A 20,311-nucleotide genomic window follows, 5' to 3' on the forward strand; every position below is an offset into this window, starting at 1 on the left:
GTTTGACCATAAGACCTCAGCCAAGTTCGATAACTAGCCAAATCGGGCCAGGCATATTGGAGTTACAGCCCTCAAATTACCAAAAAAACGGCCTTTTTACTCTTGTCCGCACTCTAAGTCAAACATTTCTCATCCGATCTTCACCAAACTTGAACAAAATGTGTTTGACCATGAGACCTCGGCTAAGTTTGATAACTAGCCAAATCAGTCCAGGCATTTTGGAGTTAAGGCCCTTGAATTACCGAAAAATTGGCCTTTTTACTCTTGTCCGCTCTATAAGTTGAACATTTCTCATTTGATATTCACCAAACTCGAACAAAATGTGTTTGACCATAAGACCTCAGCCAAGTTCGATAACCAGCCAATTCAGTCCAGGCACTTTTGAATTATGGCCCTTGAATTACTGATTGGATCCACTTGTCCAGACCATCTAATTGGATCCACTCGTCTAAACCAGCTGGAGAAACTAGACATTTTTCATAGGGGCAGTTGTGGGAGACATGCGCTTTTCTCAAAAGCATATCTAGTTGTCCTTTGTTAAGCATTTTTAATTATTACATGGAAAGTATTCTTCGTGAAAGTTTAGATTTTGATTAAGGGAAAAATTATTTTATGCAAAGATTAAAACTCACATAGTTAAACTGATTCTTAAGGTAGTTCTGCACATTTGATATTCCGGAAGTGATGGCGTAACGTCATTTATCTGGAAAACGTAGAATAAAGCCTGGATTCGGCGTATGGAAATGAAAATCTGTTTATGAATTAAAGGCAGCCTGTGAATAAACTTATTAAATTGTAACAGTCACTATCTTTCTAAAGTTAAAATATGATATTAAAACATATGACACGTTAGATAATTCAAAATAATGTCTTAAAATTAGCTTCAAATGGGCGGTTCACTTTAATCATGGCCAAATATCTCGGAAATAAGCACACGGACATGTACATTTTATTTCACTATATTATATTAGGCCATATGTTTATCTACGATTGTGAGAAGTTTCATTAAAATCTACATGGTGGAAAATTTTCTATTCGCGAAAATGTTATGAAAGTTGCTATTTTCCCATAGACTCCCATTATGAAAAAATGTGTGAGGTCCAGAATTTTCAGATCAGTCTAGCAAATAATCAAGCACACGACCCTATCCTTTTTATTTGTTGAATTTTCTAGGTATATTCTGAAGTTTTGAAAAGTCAGAGTTTAATCAAATTCTACATTGTAGAAAAAAATTCGATCCAAACGTGCAGAACTACTTTAATGAACACTGAAAGTTTTGAAAGGAATTTGCCTAAGAGATTATCCCATAAATATGTATTCCCAAAATTCTCTTAAATCTTGTTACAACATTAGACTAGTTTTCAATATTTGGAAAAATTATTACCCCTGACCTTTGCAACAATTAAGAACATAATATATGTAGAGTATTTTGCCAAAGTTCTTACTGATTCGTATTAGCAAATTCTCATCCATCAGAGATTTGTCAAAATCCCGAGACGAACCTATGATATATTTCTTTCGTTTATTTAGTGAGCATGCATACTCGTAATTCCTACAGGGAGTGGTTTCAGCCAATCAATGTTTGCAATTATTTGACATGCCAAGTTGAAACTTCAAACAACATCTAAGCAAAGTACTTGATAACAATGGATATAGACGAAATTGCATGGCTATGATAATAGATATTTATTCCTCTAATTGGATGTACATTATATAAAGTGACAATATTGAAATGATGCGGTCATGCTTTGTACAGTTTATTGATCCATCTGTAAAGTGTTCTATTTCTGACAGTATAGAAATATTTTTTTCAGGCAACAGACAGGTTGAAGTCTGAGGAAGAACTGGCCAAAGATGAAAAAGAAAGACTTGAAAAACTAGAGGTCAACCTTTTCTTTGATATCATTTAATTTTATAGTATTCAAAAACTTGTTAAGTAATCATCTGTTTCGGGTATATGGAATATTGGTATTGAAAGTTAAAAAGTCTTATTTTGGATATCCTATTTATCTATGCATGTACTGACACTGTTTATCAATTAAAGTTATTTGATATTTGAAATTCTTGTTAGTTTTTGGTAATATTCTGTCGTATGGCCGCACTTGTACAAGTTGCTTTTGAAGTACGTTTTTGCAATGCTTCTACAGGCAGCTCGGTGAAATTTGATCAGGACGCATTTGCTTTCAACAGAGTTGAGGAAAATTGAATATGTGCTGTCTTAAGTATAAATCTATGTTTCAGACATAAAATGTTGATGAATTAGTGTCAATTTTAATATATAACTAAAGGAAGGATTATGTTTGTACAGGCTGACAGGATCAGACGTATGAAAGGACTCACAGAGGAAGAAAGTCGACCTAAACCTAAACACAGATCAGCTGATGATCTAGATGATGGGTAATTGTATACACATTGATTTTGTTAATTGCGTTTTTGTAAGCAGATCAAATCTCTTGTATCTGATACTTGTAAGAAATCAAGATACTAAACAGCAGCTCTTCAGAAACTGAAATGTATCAAAAATTACTTTTTCGTTACAATTCAAAGAGTTGTGAGGAGTTGACATATTAGTGTAAATACATGTCTACTTAAAGGAGTTTTTTATTTGTAACAGAGTAACAGAAGCATAAACACAAAAGGGTAAGGTTAAATCCTCATTGTATATACAATAACAGATGCTTAATTTTATCACCTTAGATTTACCCATATATAGCAGTTACCATATATTACAGTATAACAGATTGATATAACACCCTTTTTATGATAAACACATTCAAAGATGCTTTAGATGAACAGGCAGCCACTCGGGGGCTACAAATTCCTCCTCTTCCAGTACAGAAACAGTGCGATCTGACCAGAAGGACAGAGTTAGAGAAAAAACAAGGACAGAGAGAGAGAGAAAGAAATGCTTATAGATGACTTGTCTGGCTAACTTACGCTCTCTCTTTGCAAATGGACAATCTGGTTCTTAAGCATGCCTGGTGTATAGCAACAATACATGCAAAGCCCTCTTTCTAGCGCCTTTAATTTGGTGGGAGACACTCAAGAGCATCTCAGAGAATTCCAGTGTAAGCTGAATTGCCAGATTACTCTCTTACAACTGTATATTTGAATAAATGCTGTAAGACTGTATTAAAAGTTTTTTTCGTTTTGTTTTACAAGGTTTGCTTTGGAACCACAAGACTTTGACTATGTCAGTTACAAGGATGGTGAGTTAAATAAAGAAAAGACTGATGATGACAGTGATGGTGATGACGATAATGTTAGTGAACCTGGAAATAGTGATCATGAAGGTGATGATGAAGATTGTTACATAGATGATGATAATGATGACATGAATGAAAAGCCCAAAGAAGATGATGCCGGTGATGATGAAGATGAACAAAATGTTGCAGAAGATGATGACAACAGTAGTTCTGGTTTGTCTCTTATCTTTTAATGTTTCTTTATTCCTAAAGTTTGTTGATTTGAACATCTGTGCAGTTTTATTGATTAGTGGTTATTTGTTTTTTGGCAATATAAGCAAGAATGTAGTGTTATTTTGGTTTATTTGTATAATGTTTGTAAATCATTGTACTATTTATGATGATGGGTTTGAAGCTTTGAAGTTCTTAATTGTTGGTCAGGAATTGAATAAATTTTAGTAGATAGTCAATTATACTGTGTCAATACAGGCTTGATCTGTGGCTTCGAAACTGTTTTATTTGTATGTGAAGCAATCTACAAGATAAATGTTTCATACTAATTTAGCTGGCTTACAGGAGGCTGTGGTTCTACCTAGGCGTGTCCTTGTTCCTGAAATGACCTGCTTGGCACCTGGGGTTGTCCTCTAAAAGTAAGAGCTGGAAAGTCGCAATTTGACCAAAGCTGTGTTGGTGTGATTAAAACAAATTTTGACCCGCAGCTTTGTTATTAGCTCACCTGAGCAATGCTCAGGTGAGTTTTTCTGATCGCTCGATGTCCGGCGTCTGTCGTCCGTCGTCTGTCGTCTGTCGTCTGTCGTCCGTCGTCTGTCAACATTTAGCTTGTGTATGCGATAGAGGCTATATTTTTCAATTAATCTTCATGAATATTGGTCAGAATGATAACCTTGATGAAATCTAGGCCGAGTTCGAAAATGGGTCATCTCGGGTCAAAAACTAGGTCACTAGGTCAAATCAAAGAAAAACCTTGTGTATGCGATAGAGGCTGTATTTTTCATTTAATCTTCATGAATGTTGGTCAGAATGATAACCTTGATGAAATCTAGGCCGAGTTCGAAAATGGGTCATCTCGGGTCAAAAACTAGGTCACTAGGTCAAATCAAAGAAAAACCTTGTGTATGCGATAGAGGCTGTATTTTTCATTTAATCTTCATGAATATTGGTCAGAATGATAACTTTGATGAAATCTAGGCCGAGTTCGAAAATGGGTCATCTCGGGTCAAAAACTAGGTCACTAGGTCAAATCAAAGAAAAACCTTGTGTATGCGATAGAGGCGGTATTTTTCAATTAATCTTCATGAATATTGGTCAGAATGATAACCTTGATGAAATCTAGGCCGAGTTCGAAAATGGGTCATCTCGGGTCAAAAACTAGGTCACTAGGTCAAATCAAAGAAAAACCTTGTGTATGCGATAGAGGCTGTATTTTTCAATTGATCTTCATTAATTTTGGTCAGAATGATTGCCTTGATGAAATCTAGGCCGAGTTCGAAAATGGGTCATCTCGGGTCAAAAACTAGGTCACTAGGTCAAATCAAAGAAAAACCTTGTGTATGCGATAGAGGTGGTATTTTTCAATTGATCTTCATGAATTTTGGTCAGAGTGATTACCTTGATGAAATCTAGGCCGAATTCGAAAATGGGTCATCTGGGTTCAAAAACTAGGTCACTAGGTCATATCACGTAAAATCCTTGTGTATGCGATAGAGGCTGTATTTTTCAATTGAACTTCATGAATTTTGGTCAGAATGGTACCCTTGATGAAATTTAGACCAAGTTCGAAAATGGGTCATCTGGGGTCAAAAACTAGGTCACTAGGTCAAATCAAAGAAAAACCTTGTGTATGCAATAGAGGCGGTATTTTTCAACTGATCTTCATGAAATTTAGCCAGAATGATTACCTTGATAAAATCTAGGCCGAGTTCGAAAATGGGTCATCTGGGGTAAAAAACTAGGTCACTAGGTCAAATCGAAGAAAAACATTGTGTATGCAATAGAGGATGTATTTTTCAATTGATCTTCATGAAATTTGGTCAGAGTGATTGCGTTGATGAAATCTAGGTCGATTTTGAATATGGGTTATCTGAGGTCAAAAACTAGGTCACTAGGTCAAATTAAAGAAAAATCTTGTGTATGCGATAGAGACTGTTTTTTTTTTCAATTGATTTGTATGAAATTCGGTCAGGTTGATTGCCTTAATGAAATCTAGGTCGAATTTGAATATGGGTTATCTGAGGTCAAAAACTAGGTCACTTGGTCAAATCACAGAAAAAACTTCTGTATGTGATAGAGGCTGTATTTTTCAGTTGATCTTCATGAATTTTGGTCAGAATGATTGCCTTGATAAAATCTAGGTCGAGTTTGAACATGGGTCATCTAGGGTCAAAAACTAGGTCATATCTAAGAAAATGCTTGTTTTATCGCAAGAGACCAATTTTTTGGTCCAATCTTAATGAAAATTGGTCAGAATATTTGTTTCCATGAAATCACTAGGTCAAACATGTTTTACACTGTTACGGAGTGTTTCTTAGGTGAGCGACCTAGGGCCATCTTGGCCCTCTTGTTTTTTCTTTCTGTATCGGACAATTTATGGGCGTCTTTCCTTAGAAAATATTTTTCAAACTGTGCAGTTTTTCTCCTAAAATTGACTTAACATTAAGAGTTCTATTCACATTAACCCAGAAACAAAGCCATTTTCACAAAAAAAATACAGGTTATTTCCATCAAATGAAAAATCTATAAATTTATAAATTACCGCCTTGATAGCCTAGTGGTAGAGCGTCCACTTCAAGTGCAGGAGGTTGTGGGTTAGATCCCTGGCCACGTCATACAAAAGACTTGAAAAATGGTACCAGTAGCACCCTTGCTTGGCGCTCACCATTAAAAGGGGAAACTGGTTTTTAGCTCGACTATTCGAAGAATAAGTAGAGCTATCCTACTCACCACGGCGTCGGCGTCGGCATCACAACGTGGTTAAATTTTTCGTACCAGTCCACATTTTGACAAAGTCTTTTGAGATAAAGCTTTGAAACTTTCAACACTTGTTTACCATCATCATTGCCAGTTATAGGCAAGAGCACATAACTCCATCAAGGATTTTGGCTGAATTATGGCCCCTTTTGACTTAGAAATCATGGTTAAGTTTTTCGTACCAGTTCATATTTTGACAAAGTCTTTTAAGATAAAGCTTTGAAACTTTCAACACTTGTTTACCATCACCATGGCCAGTTATAGGCAAGAGTACATAACTCCATCAGGGATTTTGGCTTAATTATGGCCCTTTTCGACTTAGAAATCTTGGTTAAGTTTTTTCGTACCAGTTCATATTTAGACAAAGTCTTTTGAGATAAAGCTTTGAAACTTTCAACACTTGTTTACCATCACCATGTCCAGTTATAGGCAAGAGTAAATAACTCCATCAAGGATTTTGGCTGAATTATGGCCCTTTTTGACTTAGAAATCATGGTTAAGTTTTTCGTACCAGTTCATATTTTGACAAAGTCTTTTGAGATAAAGCTTTGAAACTTTCAACACCTGTTTACCATCACCATGTCCAGTTATAGGCAAGAGTACATAACTCCATCAAGGATTTTGGCTAAGTTATGGCCCCTTTTGACTTAGAAATCTTGGTTAAGTTTTTCGTACCATTTCATATTTTTTTTAAAGTGTTTGATATATGGCTTTGAAACTTTTATTACTTGTTTAGTATAGTAGTCTCTAACTGTAGGAAAGAGAACATAACTCTGTCGTCTATTTTGGCTGAATTATGGGCCTTTTTGGACTTTGAAATTGGTTCTGTTTTCATACAAGTCCATGTTTTGTCAAAACTATTTGACATATGGCTTTTAAACTTTTAACACTTGTTTATCATTATGATTTCCATCTGTAGGCAAGAGTACATAACTATTTTGACTGAATTATCGCCCTTTTTGGACTTTGAAATTGGCTTATATATTGCCATTTAGTGCAAGACTTATCGAAATCAAAGTAATACAGGAACATTGTTTGTCTAATCTATTTATTTCTTTTGTCTGAATATCCGTGGAAATAATTTGACCCCATTCTTCAATTAATTCTTCGAATAGTAGAGCGCGCTGTCATCATACAGCTCTTGTTTCTCCTTCCTTTGTGGCAATGGATTCCATCAGGAATGAGGTGTCGAGAGTGGTTAATATAAGTTGTAGAACTTCCTTCACAATCAACTTAAAATAAATTATGTATAAAGTAAAAGTTTTCATTAAAGTTTTCACAAGAACATATGGTAGAAATCTTGAATAAGGTACTGATTGATAAGTTGAATAAATTGATCTAGTTTTATATCTAAATGATCAATACTTACAGATGCGGAGGACAACTATGAAGACTTAGAGTCTGATCGTGAAGAAGATGTTGAAAATATACCTGAAGATGTGAAACAACAGAAAAAGGTTGAAGATAAACTTAGGCTTACAATGATTGAACAAGCAAAGAAGGAATTACCCTACACATTTAAAGGTAAACTCAGAGAACCTTGCTGTCTTTAGGCAGAAAACCACTAAATCCGAGTGTTCTTAATTTCGTATAAAATCCACTGTCTATTTCATATACTGTAAAATCATTTAATTTCGTGGGCATGAAATTTCGTGGTTTCGGTCAAAACGGCAATTTCATGGTGATATGAATTCGTGGATTTCAACTTTTGAACATAAAATGAATGGGAATTTTACATTTTCATTGGGATTAAATTTCGTGAATTGATTCAACCACAAAATCTACGAAAATTAGTCCCCCAGGAATATATAATGATTTTACTTACAGTAAAATCCACTGACTCAATTTTTTTCGACATTTTCTAGCATAACAGATTTTCAGAGACTAACATTCTCATAAAAATTTATAATGCTATTATAGAAAAAGAAAAATAGGTGTTAACTTTTGTATAATAAAGCTACACTTCATTATATTGTATTGAATTCTTTTCGAGACATAAAATCTTAAAATTCTTATGCTGCCATTTTTGAGTCGGCTAAAGGCTGAAAGCCTTTTGACGAGTCCTTGCTATCCAATGATTCTCTAAATGGACCAAATAACACAGCGAAGGGATGTAGTTCCATTAGATTTCTCAAACTTCAAACAGTTCACTGCATGAATGAAGTTAAGTTGTGTCAATTCCCTTTGCTATGACCAGGGCTTCGGAAATTTGCCGGTTTGTCGGTTTTGGACCGATTTTTGACTTTTCAGACCGATTCGTGAAGTGGAAAAACGAAAAAAATCGGTCCCATAAAAATGGAGAAAAGCATAAATTTCGGTCTGATATCTCAATACACGACCACCTGCCAAGCAGGAAATTGTTGGTCGCACCCTCAGATAATCAATAAACGTGTCAATCGGTCTGATTGTCACTTTGATAATCGGTCCGTAATTAGCACGTGACGCAATCAGCGCTCGCGCGGCACATCCTTTAATGTTTGCAGACAGCCGACTGCAATGTATTAAACATTTTTGACTGGTTTCCAAATGTTTCTGACTGGATCCAAATCATTTCGACGGGGAGCCACTTCTTTTATTTAGAATCCGACGGATGTTTTATTTCAAAAGGCTATTGTTTGACCATGGTAAAAAACAAATGGTCACTGCATTTAATGAGACATCATACGGACGACCGATAAAACTAATTTTTATAATTACTTGATTTGAAAAAATTACATGATTCATTCGTTTGGGCTCCAGTTGAAACAAGTGCAGAAAATCGTCTTTGCAACCCGAAAAGAAAAAGAAAAAAATGGACTGGCAAACACAAATGTTAAAGAAAACCGGAGTGGCGCTGTTTATCAATTCGGTCTTTTAAAAAACGTTTCAAAATGAAATTTTGTTAACATCAGAAGAGAACATGTAACTTTATAAAATGCAGAACTCTGCTTACTGAAATACAACGTAAGTGAAATGAAATATCCGTGGCCAACCCGCATGACCTTTTGTTACTATATACATGCGGATAGTTCGATCTTAGCGTTCACATAACGTACACATTCGGTCCGCGGCAGAGTATTCTTAAAATACTGAGGCTGTTTAGCAGAGAATATGTGCCGTGTAATTCACTTTGACGCATTCTGTTTTATAGAATTCCGTCAAAGAATGAGGAAACAGCACAAAGTATCTGCCGTGTATACGGTACCAAAGTCACGTGCGATGGCTTTTAGACTAGTTACGCACACGGTGTCAATGCCTCGGCAATTTTCCTTGCAAGTATTTTCTCGGAAAAACATCGAAATTTAAACAAAGTAACGATCACACATAACGCTGAATAACTGTCTTCATTGTATGGTAACTCGCGGCGACCGGTAACTCAGTTTTAATGCATGACATGCTTATTTCTTTACTCTATCACGTTTTACAAAACGTATTATTGGGAATGCGGTGGGTGGGGTAGCGCCGATGTCAGGATTTTCGTTTCGGACCGATTGAGTTACCAAAATTTCCGGAGCCCTGGCTATGACCAATATACGATGTAATCTGTCATATTTATGACTTGTAATTGTGCAATACTCGAATGTAACTCATTAAGCATAAATGTGCATTTTAAGAATTGCGCAGGCTTACAAAGCTTGGGTAACATCCAGCAAAAGACAAAAAATAGTTCCACAGGGCTCCAGATAAGATGCGTATTAGCGTAAATTACGTATAGAAATAATGCAAATACGCATGTCTAATAATTTCTAAGCGTATAAAAACGTATATAAAATTACAGAAACGCACACAATGCTTTTTTAAAAACAAAATCTGAATCGTCTGGATGCGTCAGGTAACATAGCCGAACAGCCTTAATTCTCCCACATTGAACGTAAACACGCATCGTATGATTTCTATAAACTTTGCGTGGGTTGAATTTTGCAGTCAGTAAACGGATAAATTATCGGAAGAAGAAGCTCTTACTGGTTTGCTTAGTTACTACTGATATTAAAAATGATTTTAATTCTTATTTTTCGAGAAATAAACAAATCGGCGAAATGTTAAATTGTATTTTCTTGTAGTTTTTGAAATCGAAAGTAGATCGTCTATGTTTGGCTGCTTTCACGAAATGAAACAACTTTTTTATGAAAAGATTTAAATAAGAGGTAATTTAACCGTAAACTTCAATGTCAGATACTGCCAATTGCTGCTAAATGTCTTCGTATCATCACAATTTGTAAAATATATTGTTCAAACTGGAGAAAAGTGTAATCGTATCCGGATATAATATTTTGGGTAAATATCGAGCTGTGTTATGAAATTTTAAGAAAAAAACTAAAAACAAACTGAAACTGGTAGACTATACTGTCAGTACATCAATCATTAGCCGACTCAGGCCATTTAGGCCTTTGATTACTTGGCATGCAGTAGGCACATGCTGCTTTTGATAGACTTCTTCACATACATACTGAAATGCTTAGAGTAAAAGAGAACAGGAAAATACTGAAAAGGGCACAACGAAGGGAAGAAAGATGAGGACTATTTTTGTTTGGACTGCTTGTGACTAGACCTGCATAGGCTTACATTTGATTTAGTAGTGATCAGCCTTTACATCAAGATGAATTTAGTTAGATTAATTGTTTGTTTAACAAAGATTGTCACAAGAAAAATTTGATCTTGCCCAGGGATCAAGTTTATTACAGTCAGTAATATTGTACTTTGGAAAATTCTTTAAAAGGTAAACACTGATGAAATATGAGCCGTGCCATGGGAAAACCAACATAGTGGGTGTGCGACCAGCATGGATCCAGACCAGCCTGCGCATCCGCGCAGTCTGGTCAGGCTCCATGCTGTTCGCTTTTAAAGCCTATTGGAATTGGAGAAACAGTTAGCGAACAGCATGGATCCTGACCAGACTGCGCGGATGCGCAGGCTGGTCTGGATCCATGCTGGTCGCACACCCACTATGTTGGTTTTCCCATGGCACAGCTCAATTATTAATAAACCTGTTTGAGACAGCACACTTGAGAATGTAAAGAAACTGATTGGATCAAAGTGGTGACTTTGATTTTTGGAGTAGTCAAATTTTACAGAACTTGAGTTATCAGATAGAATTGTATTTCTATTTTCTGAACAGTTTTTACAACGTGTTGAGTAATATTATTTAACCTAAATTGTTTGTATGATCTTCAGTTTCTTTAGAAAAGATTTTCTTGAATTTGTTTTAAAACAACATTTCCCTTAAATTTCCATTATAATGAATGATTGGAGGCAGTTTCGGCATTTACTTCATTTTCAATGATCTAAACATTTACTGTAAAGTCATATCAGCAGATGAAACCAACCACATTTTATGTTCACGTGTGCAGCTGAAACAGTAACTTTATTATTAACTATGTTTTTCAGCACCAGCATCATATGATGAACTGTTAGATATCCTGGAGGGACATAACATGGAGGACCAGTTAACCATTATAGAAAGAATAAGAAAATGTCACCATCCCAGCTTAGCTGAGGGAAATAAACAAAAGCTAGAGGTACAGTCTAGCCTTTTTTAAAGACACTTCAGTGGAGCAGATGTATCTCTACAAATACAAATGTTTTCTTTTCCAGTAGACCAGTTTGGTAGTGAATGAACCTCTCCAAAGCAACCACCTCTTTATGACAGGCATATTTCAGTTTCCTATACAGAGGGTGGTGCCCTCTAATGCAAGTTTCAGGTTGGAATGGAACTGTATAAAGTTTCTTACCTATTTGAACAATTTACCTGAACAGTATTCTCTCTACCTCAATGAAGGCCTCTATGTTAGCCTTTGGTTGACATTTGATAATTTGTCTCCCATTGCTGTTGAGTTTGTGCTCAGCAGGATTAACTCTTAGCCTGCTGGCGGCAAGTGATTCTGCCTTTGCGACCAGTGCAGACCAAGATCAGCCTGCACATCCGTGCAGTCTGATCATGGTCTGCACTGTTCGCTATTCAGTCAGTAATTTTTCAGTGAACACCCCTTTGAATAATAAGTGGTATGGTCCAAATTGAATGATGGACCGGTCCATTTTAGATATTTAGCAGGGTAAGGATTAAGAAGCAGGATTAAAAAGTGAGGAAGTCATTCAGATGTATCAGAAAAAAATAATGGTAGGCTGGTTCAACCCAGATTCCTGATACCTGAAAGTCACTTTAAGTTTAAATTTCCAACCAAGAAAGACTAGAAAGAAGCCACTGGTTGATATGATTTTAAAACCAGCTTTGAAAATTACATATAAGGATCGTTTAAAGTAATCATAAATGAAATTAACCTGGACACAGTGTATAGAAATTTCATTTAAAGTTCATTTCTTGTAATTACATTGATTGTTAAATGAGCCGTGCCATGAGAAAACCGACATGGTGGGTGTGCGACCAGCATGGATCCAGACCAGCCTGCGCATCCACGCAGTCTGGTCAGGATCCATGCTGTTCGCTTTTAAAGCCTACCGCAATTAGAGAAACCACTAGCGAACAGCATGGATCCTGACCAGACTGCGCGGATGCGCAGGCTGGTCTGGATCCATGCTGGTCGCAAACCCACTATGTTGATTTTCTCATGGCACGGCTCAAATGATCTTTCAGAAACTGTTTGGTCATCTGGTACAGTTCTATGGTGACCTGTGTATACAAGATCCTCCCCAAGTAGACTTTGCAGATAGGTTGGTCACTCCACTGTACGAGCTCACCCAGATGTCACGGGAAATCGCTGGAACAGTTATCACAGCCAATCTTATGAACAGACAGGAAGAGTTTGCCGAGATATGTCAGAAGAAGGCAGGGCGAGGACTCTATCCTGGTCTAGACACAGTACGTACTTTTTGTTTGTTCAAAGATTTGTTCCGAGTGTTTAAAACATATTAAAATCAATTTAAAACATATAACAACACTGAGTCATAAAATGTCCACAGACAGTGTTTCTTTTTGGGCTGTTTTTGAGGCAGAAATTTGGCCCTATTTTCCAATCCCAAAAAGTATGTTTTTCCCTTATTTTTGAGGAGCATTCCCCTTAAAAATATCTGGGTTTTTTTTTTTTTTACAAATTCCAACCAAAAGTCTTAAATTTGTAGATCTAAACACCATTCCCTTAAAACTGAAGAAAAACACTGACAGATGATAAGCCATGATGTGAAGTTGTGTGTAAAGAAATGAGTGAAGGGGCCACTATTAACAGGGTTACTAGACAAGTTTTTCAGAAAAACTTGCATATTTTACCCATTGAGCTAAAACTCTTTAACATGTAAAACATGTTCACCAGTCTCACTTAACTTCAAATCATATACACAGCTAAAGCTGGATTTTATTAATACTTTATCTGTACTCACAGAATGGATAGAGGGGATATATATTAACCCTTGCATAGCCTTCTGCGTATTGATTTGTAACAAAAACATTTTTTGTCGAGCCCGCTTGCGGATGCGAAGACATAGTTGTCCAAATTGCGGTTTGGTATATGTGCGTGTGTCCGTCCATGCGTGCGTCAGTTCGTGCGTCTGTCCAGATTTGTTTGTCCGGACCATAACTTTGACATGCATGGAGCAATCTTGTTTTTATTTGGCATGAATGTTAACCTTAGTGAGACGGAGTATCATGTGCAAACCCCAGGTTCCATCTCAAAGGTCAAAGTCACACAGGTCAAAGGTCAAATTCACAAGTGACTTTGTCCTGAGCATTTCTTCTTCATGCATGGAGGGATTTTGATGTATTAGTAACTTGGCACAATTGTTCACCATCATGAGACGGAGTGTCATGCGCAAGAACCAGGTCCCTAGGTCTAAGGTCAAGGTCACACTTAGAGGTCAAATGATACAAGAATGACAGCTTTGTCCGGAGCATTTCTTCTTCATGCATAGAGGGATTTTGATGTAACTTGGCACAAATGTTCACCACCATGAGACGGAGTGTCTTGCGCAAGAACCGACCTGGTTCTAGGTCTAAGGTCAAGGTTACACTTAGAGGTCAAAAGTCAGATACAAGAATGACTTTGTCTGGAGCATTTCTTTTTGATGCATAGAGGGATTTTGATGTAACTTGGCACAGTTGTTCATCGTCATGAGACGGAGTGTCATGAGCAAGATCCTAGAATTACTTCCCTTTGTTGTTACTATAAATAGCTTATTTTCATAACTTTTTTATTACTGGTCGTAGGGAAAAATCAAGACCACTTATCTGTAGTACAACATGCATGTTACATCCAATTTTCAGGTGAATTTTGACCTATCTCTACTGGTGAGGATTTTTGTGTGGACTTAGATTGTTTTTTTTTTAAGATTAACATCCCTTAGTTGTTACTTTAAATAACTGATATTGTAACTTTTTGCAGTCTCTTGTTTTATTAGCTCACGTGTCACAAAGTGACAAGGTGAGCTTTTGTGATCGCGCGGTGTCCGTTGTCCGTGCGTGTGTCCGTCCGTCCGTAAACTTTTGCTTGTGACCACTCTAGAGGTCACATTTTCCATGGGATCTTTATGAAAGTTGGTCAGAATGTTCATCTTGATGATATCTAGGTCAAGTTTGAAACTGGGTCATGTGCCGTCAAAAACTAGGTCAGTAGGTCTAAGAATAGAAAAACCTTGTGACCTCTCTAGAGGCCATATATTTCACAAGATCTTCATGAAAATTGGTCAGAACGTTCAACTTGATGATATCTAGGTCATGTTCGAAACTGGGTCACGTGCCTTCAAAAACTAGGTCAGTAGGTCAAATAATAGAAGAACCTTGTGACCTCTCTAAAGGCCATATTTTTCATGGGATCTGTATGAAAGTTGGTCTGAATGTTCATCTTGATGATATCTAGGTCAGGTTTGAAACTGGGTCACGTGCGGTCAAAAACTAGGTCAGTAGGTCTAAAAATAGAAAAACCTTGTGACCTCTCTAGAGGCCATATATTTCATGAGATCTTCATGAAGTTTGGTCAGAATGTTCACCTTGATAATATCTAGGTCAAGTTCGAAAGTGGGTCATGTGCCTTCAAAAACTAGGTCAGTAGGTCAAATAATAGAAAAACCTTGTGACCTCTCTAGAGGCCATATTTTTCATGGTATCTGTATGAAGGTTGGTCTGAATGTTCATCTTGATGATATCTAGATCAAGTTCGAAAGTGGGTCACGTGCCATCAAAAACTAGGTCAGTAGGTCAAATAATAGAAAAACCTTGTGACCTCTCTTAAGGCCATATTTTTGATGGGATCTGTATGAAAATTGGTCTGAATGTTCATCTTGATGATATCTAGGTCAAGTTCGAAACAGGGTCATGTGCGATCAAAAACTAGGTCAGTAGGTCTAAAAATAGAAAAACCTTGTGACCTCTCTAGAGGCCATACTTGTGAATGGATCTCCATAAAAATTGGTCAGAATGTTCACCTTGATGATATCTAGGTCAGGTTTGAAACTGGGTCACGTGCCGTAAAAAACTAGGTCAGTAGGTCAAATAATAAAAAACCTTGTGACCTCTCTAGAGGCCATACATTTCATGGGATCTGTATGAAAGTTGGTCTGAATGTTCATCTTGATGATATCTAGGTCAAGTTTGAAACTGGGTCAACTGCGGTCAAAAACTTGGTCAGTAGGTCTAAAATTATTAAAATCTTTTGACCTTTTTAGAGGCCATAGTTTTCAATGGATCTTCATGAAAATTGATCTGAATGTTTACCTTGATGATATCTAGGTCAGTTTTGAAACTGGGTCACGTGCGGTCAAAAACTAGGCCAGTAGGTATAAAAATAGAAAAACCTTGTGACCTCTCTAGAGGCCATACTTTTCATGAGATCTTCATGAAAATTAGTGAGAATGTTCACCTTGATGATATCTAGTAAAGTTCAAAACAGGGTCACGTACCTTTGAAAACTAGGTCAATAGGTCAATTAATAGAAAAACCTTGTGACCTCTCTAGAGACCATATTTTTCAATGGATTCATGAAAATTGGTCAGAATTTTTATCTTGATAATATCTAGGTCAAGTTCAAAACTGGGTCACATGAGCTCAGAAACTAGGTCACTATGTCAAATAATAGAAAAAACGACGTCATACTCAAAACTGTGTCATGTTGGAAGAGGTGAGCGATTCAGGACCATCCTGGTCCTCTTGTTTGGCATAAATGTTTGCCTCAATGAGACAGGGAGTGTCATGTGCAACTCCCAGTCCTTTTGACAGCTGGTGGGCTCGACATGTTGCCCGTGGGCACCTAGTATTTACTAAGACTTAAACAGTTTTTCTAAAAGGGTACCATGTCCAATGAATACATAGCTAATTGGTTTTGGAAAATGAAATTTATATGAGTTTTCTGTTGTAATAAATATCTGTCAATATTTCAGCTGTTACTTTTCAAGTTGGTCTCCATACTGTTCCCAACATCAGACTTCCGACACTCGGTGACGACACCATCATTGTTGTTCATGTGTCAGGTCCTGGGTCAGTCATCAGTCCACTCTGGTAGAGATGTTGTTGCTGGCCTTTTCTTGTGCAATCTTTGTCTTGAGGTATGGTATGGTATAGTTATTTGAAAATCCGATTTTCTACATACTGTAGGATTGATTTATAATTACAGTTGAAAATTGGTGTGTCAAACTCACTTATCTCCAAATAGCATTGCAAATACAACATCAAAAAGCTGAAAAAGTATATTTCAAGTCAGACAGTACTCTAAGTAAACTGCTTGGTGTTTTGGAATTAGAGATGCCAAGTTCCAAGTGTATTTCATTAGTGCTCTTTATGCCCAAGTAATGACAGTTGCTGACTTTGTATCAGATGTCCCTCACATCATGGGGTAGAGTCCTGCTAGGGGACTTCTTTGTTTTGAGCAAGCCATCAAACATGCATGCAGAAGTTTTACGCTGTCAGGTGCACTTTTCTGTCTGAAATAATCTCATAAAGGGCAGCTAAATTCTTCCTTCTACCATTTAAGCAGATAAGTTGCCATATGATTTTAGCTGCTGACTTGATTTAAAAAGTTTACAAGTTTGAATGAAGTTGAATCATAGTTTCGACAGGGGCCTCCGTGGCCAAGTGCTTAAGGTCACTGACTTCAAATCACTTGCCCCTCACCGATGTTGGTTTCGAGCTTCACTCGGGGCGTTGAATTCTTGATGTGAGGAAGCCATCCGGCTGGCTTATGGAAGGTCAGTGGTTCTACCCAGGTGCCTGTTTGTGATGAAATAATGCACGGCGGGGCACCTGGGGTCTTCCTCCACCATATGACCTATAATTATGTCGGTGCAACGTTAAACCTAACAAAAACAAACATAGACTGTTGATGTAGCTGCAGTGTTAGTGCAATAAATAAATAATATCATAATTTAGTGTGTTTTCTATTTGTTTTCTTTAAAAATTCTTGATGCTTGAAATTTTAATGAACTAGACAGGAAATGTAACATTTATATTTCAGTATGTATCCATGTCCAAAAGATATATCCCTGAAGTAATCAATTTCCTACATGGACTGTTGTTTTATGCTGCTGATAAAGAAACTAATAAAAGTAAGTATTTTGTATCTGTATGCATTGTTGGGGAACTTGTCCACATGTCCGTCTGTCAATCAGATTTTCCGTCTGCATATCTCAAAAGGTGTTGCGCACAGTCATCAAACCGCACAAGACTATCATTCAGCATGTGAAGTTGTGCACCTGAGTTTAATTTTGAATTTCTCTTTGCAGGACAAGAGTTAAAAATGTCTTTTTCATTGTTGCTTTTTTAGGCTGACAGATTCGGATAATCCTTTATACCCAGAAGATTTAGTTTATATTAATTTATTTTTGTTTTCTTGAAAAACTAGTACTGGTGTCATATGAGAAGACATGGTTGTGACCCCAGTTAGGCTCGATCTTAAAACACCATAGTTGAAAGGTCTACACCTTAACCAATAGTTCACCACTCCCAAAAATTTTACTATATTTTATACAGTACTTCAAACTTGACAGAATTGTTTCATGAAATTTGATATCTGTACTGTTTACGTGTTCTCATGATGTTTATACATGACCCAATCAAAAGCAATCATTTTTCAAACAAATTGTTTTTACACATTCTAATTATTAAGATAAAAAAGATGTACACCTTCGAAGATTTTAGTAAGAAATTTCGAAGATTTTAGTAAGAAATTCATAAATTGTTGTACACCACCTTAGACCTTTTTTTCTTGCAGTTGAATCTGTGATACCTCCATTTAAACCTGTTGGAAAAAGCATCAGCTTGTTACATATATCAAATGAAGTTAAAAGGTAAATCATTTTGTATATATCCATTTCCATTTGGTATATTTCTGTACCTTTTCATAATGTGTTTCAAAGATACATGTATGAACATATAGAAATAAAGGCAAGTCCTTTGTATTCTTTGAATCTGTATCATGTGGTAAGGAATAAGTTGTTTCGCATATGTGCTATGTAACCCTTGATAACTGGATCATTTTGCCCATCACCCTCGCTCAATCTGTGTTGTACTGTATATGACAGAGTATTCAAATAAAACGAACTTCTTAAAAGTAAATGTTTTTGAAAAAATCTGCCTTTTCTACAAATGCAGTTTCTTACTACTTTCAGTATAAAACATGAGAAGTGGTCTTTGTCGGAGATGTTAGCACCAGTAGTTGAAGAAAATCTCTATGGGACAGATCAGTTTAGGTAAAGTCTTTGTGTTACTCTTTCATAAACTTTCCACATTGTTTATTATTTTTTTATTAGCTCGACAATTCCACATTGTTTATTATTTTTTTATTAGCTCAACAATTTGAAGAAAAGGTAGAGCTATTGGACTTACCTGTGGGTCTGCGTCTAAATCCGCATCTGGATTTGGTTAAGTTTTTGTTTGTAAGCTGGTATCTCAGTAACCACTTGTGGAAATGGATTGAAACTTCACACACTTATTCACTGTGATAAACTGACTTAAATTATACAGGTTCCATAACTCTATTTTGTATTTTTACCAAATTATGCCCCTTTTTCAACTTAGCAGTTTTTTTATTAAATTTTTGTATATAAGCTGGTATCTCAGTACCCACTAATAGGAATGGATTGAAACTTCACACACTTGTTCGCTGTGATGACCTGACATGCAGTGCACTTATTATAGTTTCATCCACAGTAGTATTTCGACTGTTTTCCACATTTCAGTTTTCCTTTTTATTACCTTGTCTGATTTTGAAAAAAAATCTACAAGGTATTGTCATCACTTCATTAAAAATTTTGTTTAGGTCTGCCTTTTCTCAAAAACTGTAAGAGCTACAACTTTGAAACTTTGCACACTTGCTTGTCATCATTAAATGACTGTGCAGGTCAAGAACCATAACTCTTGATATGCATTTTCTCAAAATTATGGCCCTTTTTGTACTTAGAAAATTTGGGTTTCTTGGTTAAATTTTTTTGTTTAGGTCCATCTTTTCTCGAAAACTATAAGAGCTACAGCTTTGAAACTTTGCACACTTTTTTATCATCATTATGTGACTGTGTAGGCCAAGAACAATAACTCTGATATGCATTTTGTCAGAATTATGGTCCTTTTTGTTAGCTCACCTGTCACAAAGTGACAAGGTGAGCTTTTGTGATCGCGCAGCGTCCGTGCGTGCGTCCGTGCGTAAACTTTTGCTTTTGACCTCTTTAGAGGTCACATTTTTCATGGGGTCTTTATGAAAATTGGTCAGAATGTTCACCTTGGTGATATCTAGGTCAAGTTCGAAACTGGGCCACATGCAGTCAAAAACTAGGTCAGTAGGTCTAAACATAGAAAAACCTTGTGACCTCTCTAGAGGCCATATTTTTCACAAGATCTTCATGAAAATTGGTCAGAATGTTCACCTTGATGATATCTAGGTCAAGTTCGAAACTGGGTCACGTGCCTTCAAAAACTAGGTCAGTAGGTCAAATAATAGAAAAACCTTGTGACCTCCCTAGAGGCCACATTTTTCATGGGATCTGTATGAAAGTTGGTCTGAATGTTCATCTTGATGATATCTAGGTCAAGTTTGAAACTGGGTCACATGCGGTCAAAAACTAGGTCAGTAGGTCTAAAAATAGAAAAACCTTGTGACCTCTCTAGAGGCCATACTTATGAATGGATCTTCATAAAAATTGGTCTGATTGTTCATCTTGATGATATCTAGGTCAAGTTCGATAGTGGGTCATGTGCCGTCAAAAAGTTGGTCAGTAGGTCAAATAATGAAAAC

General features: G+C 36.5%; 1 protein-coding gene across 1 annotated transcript in view; it reads left to right on the forward strand.

Moving 5' to 3' along the window:
- Positions 1–20,311, forward strand: part of LOC123546856 (nucleolar protein 14-like) — a 64,175-nt gene that overhangs the window by 31,214 nt on the left and 12,650 nt on the right. The window contains exons 8-17 of the mRNA XM_053551159.1: positions 1,815–1,883; positions 2,309–2,397; positions 3,163–3,419; positions 7,545–7,697; positions 11,538–11,668; positions 12,742–12,966; positions 16,470–16,634; positions 17,540–17,630; positions 18,296–18,371; positions 18,693–18,773. Of these exons, the coding sequence (XP_053407134.1) occupies positions 1,815–1,883; positions 2,309–2,397; positions 3,163–3,419; positions 7,545–7,697; positions 11,538–11,668; positions 12,742–12,966; positions 16,470–16,634; positions 17,540–17,630; positions 18,296–18,371; positions 18,693–18,773 (1,337 nt within the window). The remainder of the gene's footprint in view (positions 1–1,814; positions 1,884–2,308; positions 2,398–3,162; positions 3,420–7,544; positions 7,698–11,537; positions 11,669–12,741; positions 12,967–16,469; positions 16,635–17,539; positions 17,631–18,295; positions 18,372–18,692; positions 18,774–20,311) is intronic.

This window comes from Mercenaria mercenaria, chromosome 9, assembly GCF_021730395.1.
Source record: "Mercenaria mercenaria strain notata chromosome 9, MADL_Memer_1, whole genome shotgun sequence".
NCBI classification, from domain to species: Eukaryota; Metazoa; Mollusca; class Bivalvia; order Venerida; family Veneridae; genus Mercenaria; species Mercenaria mercenaria.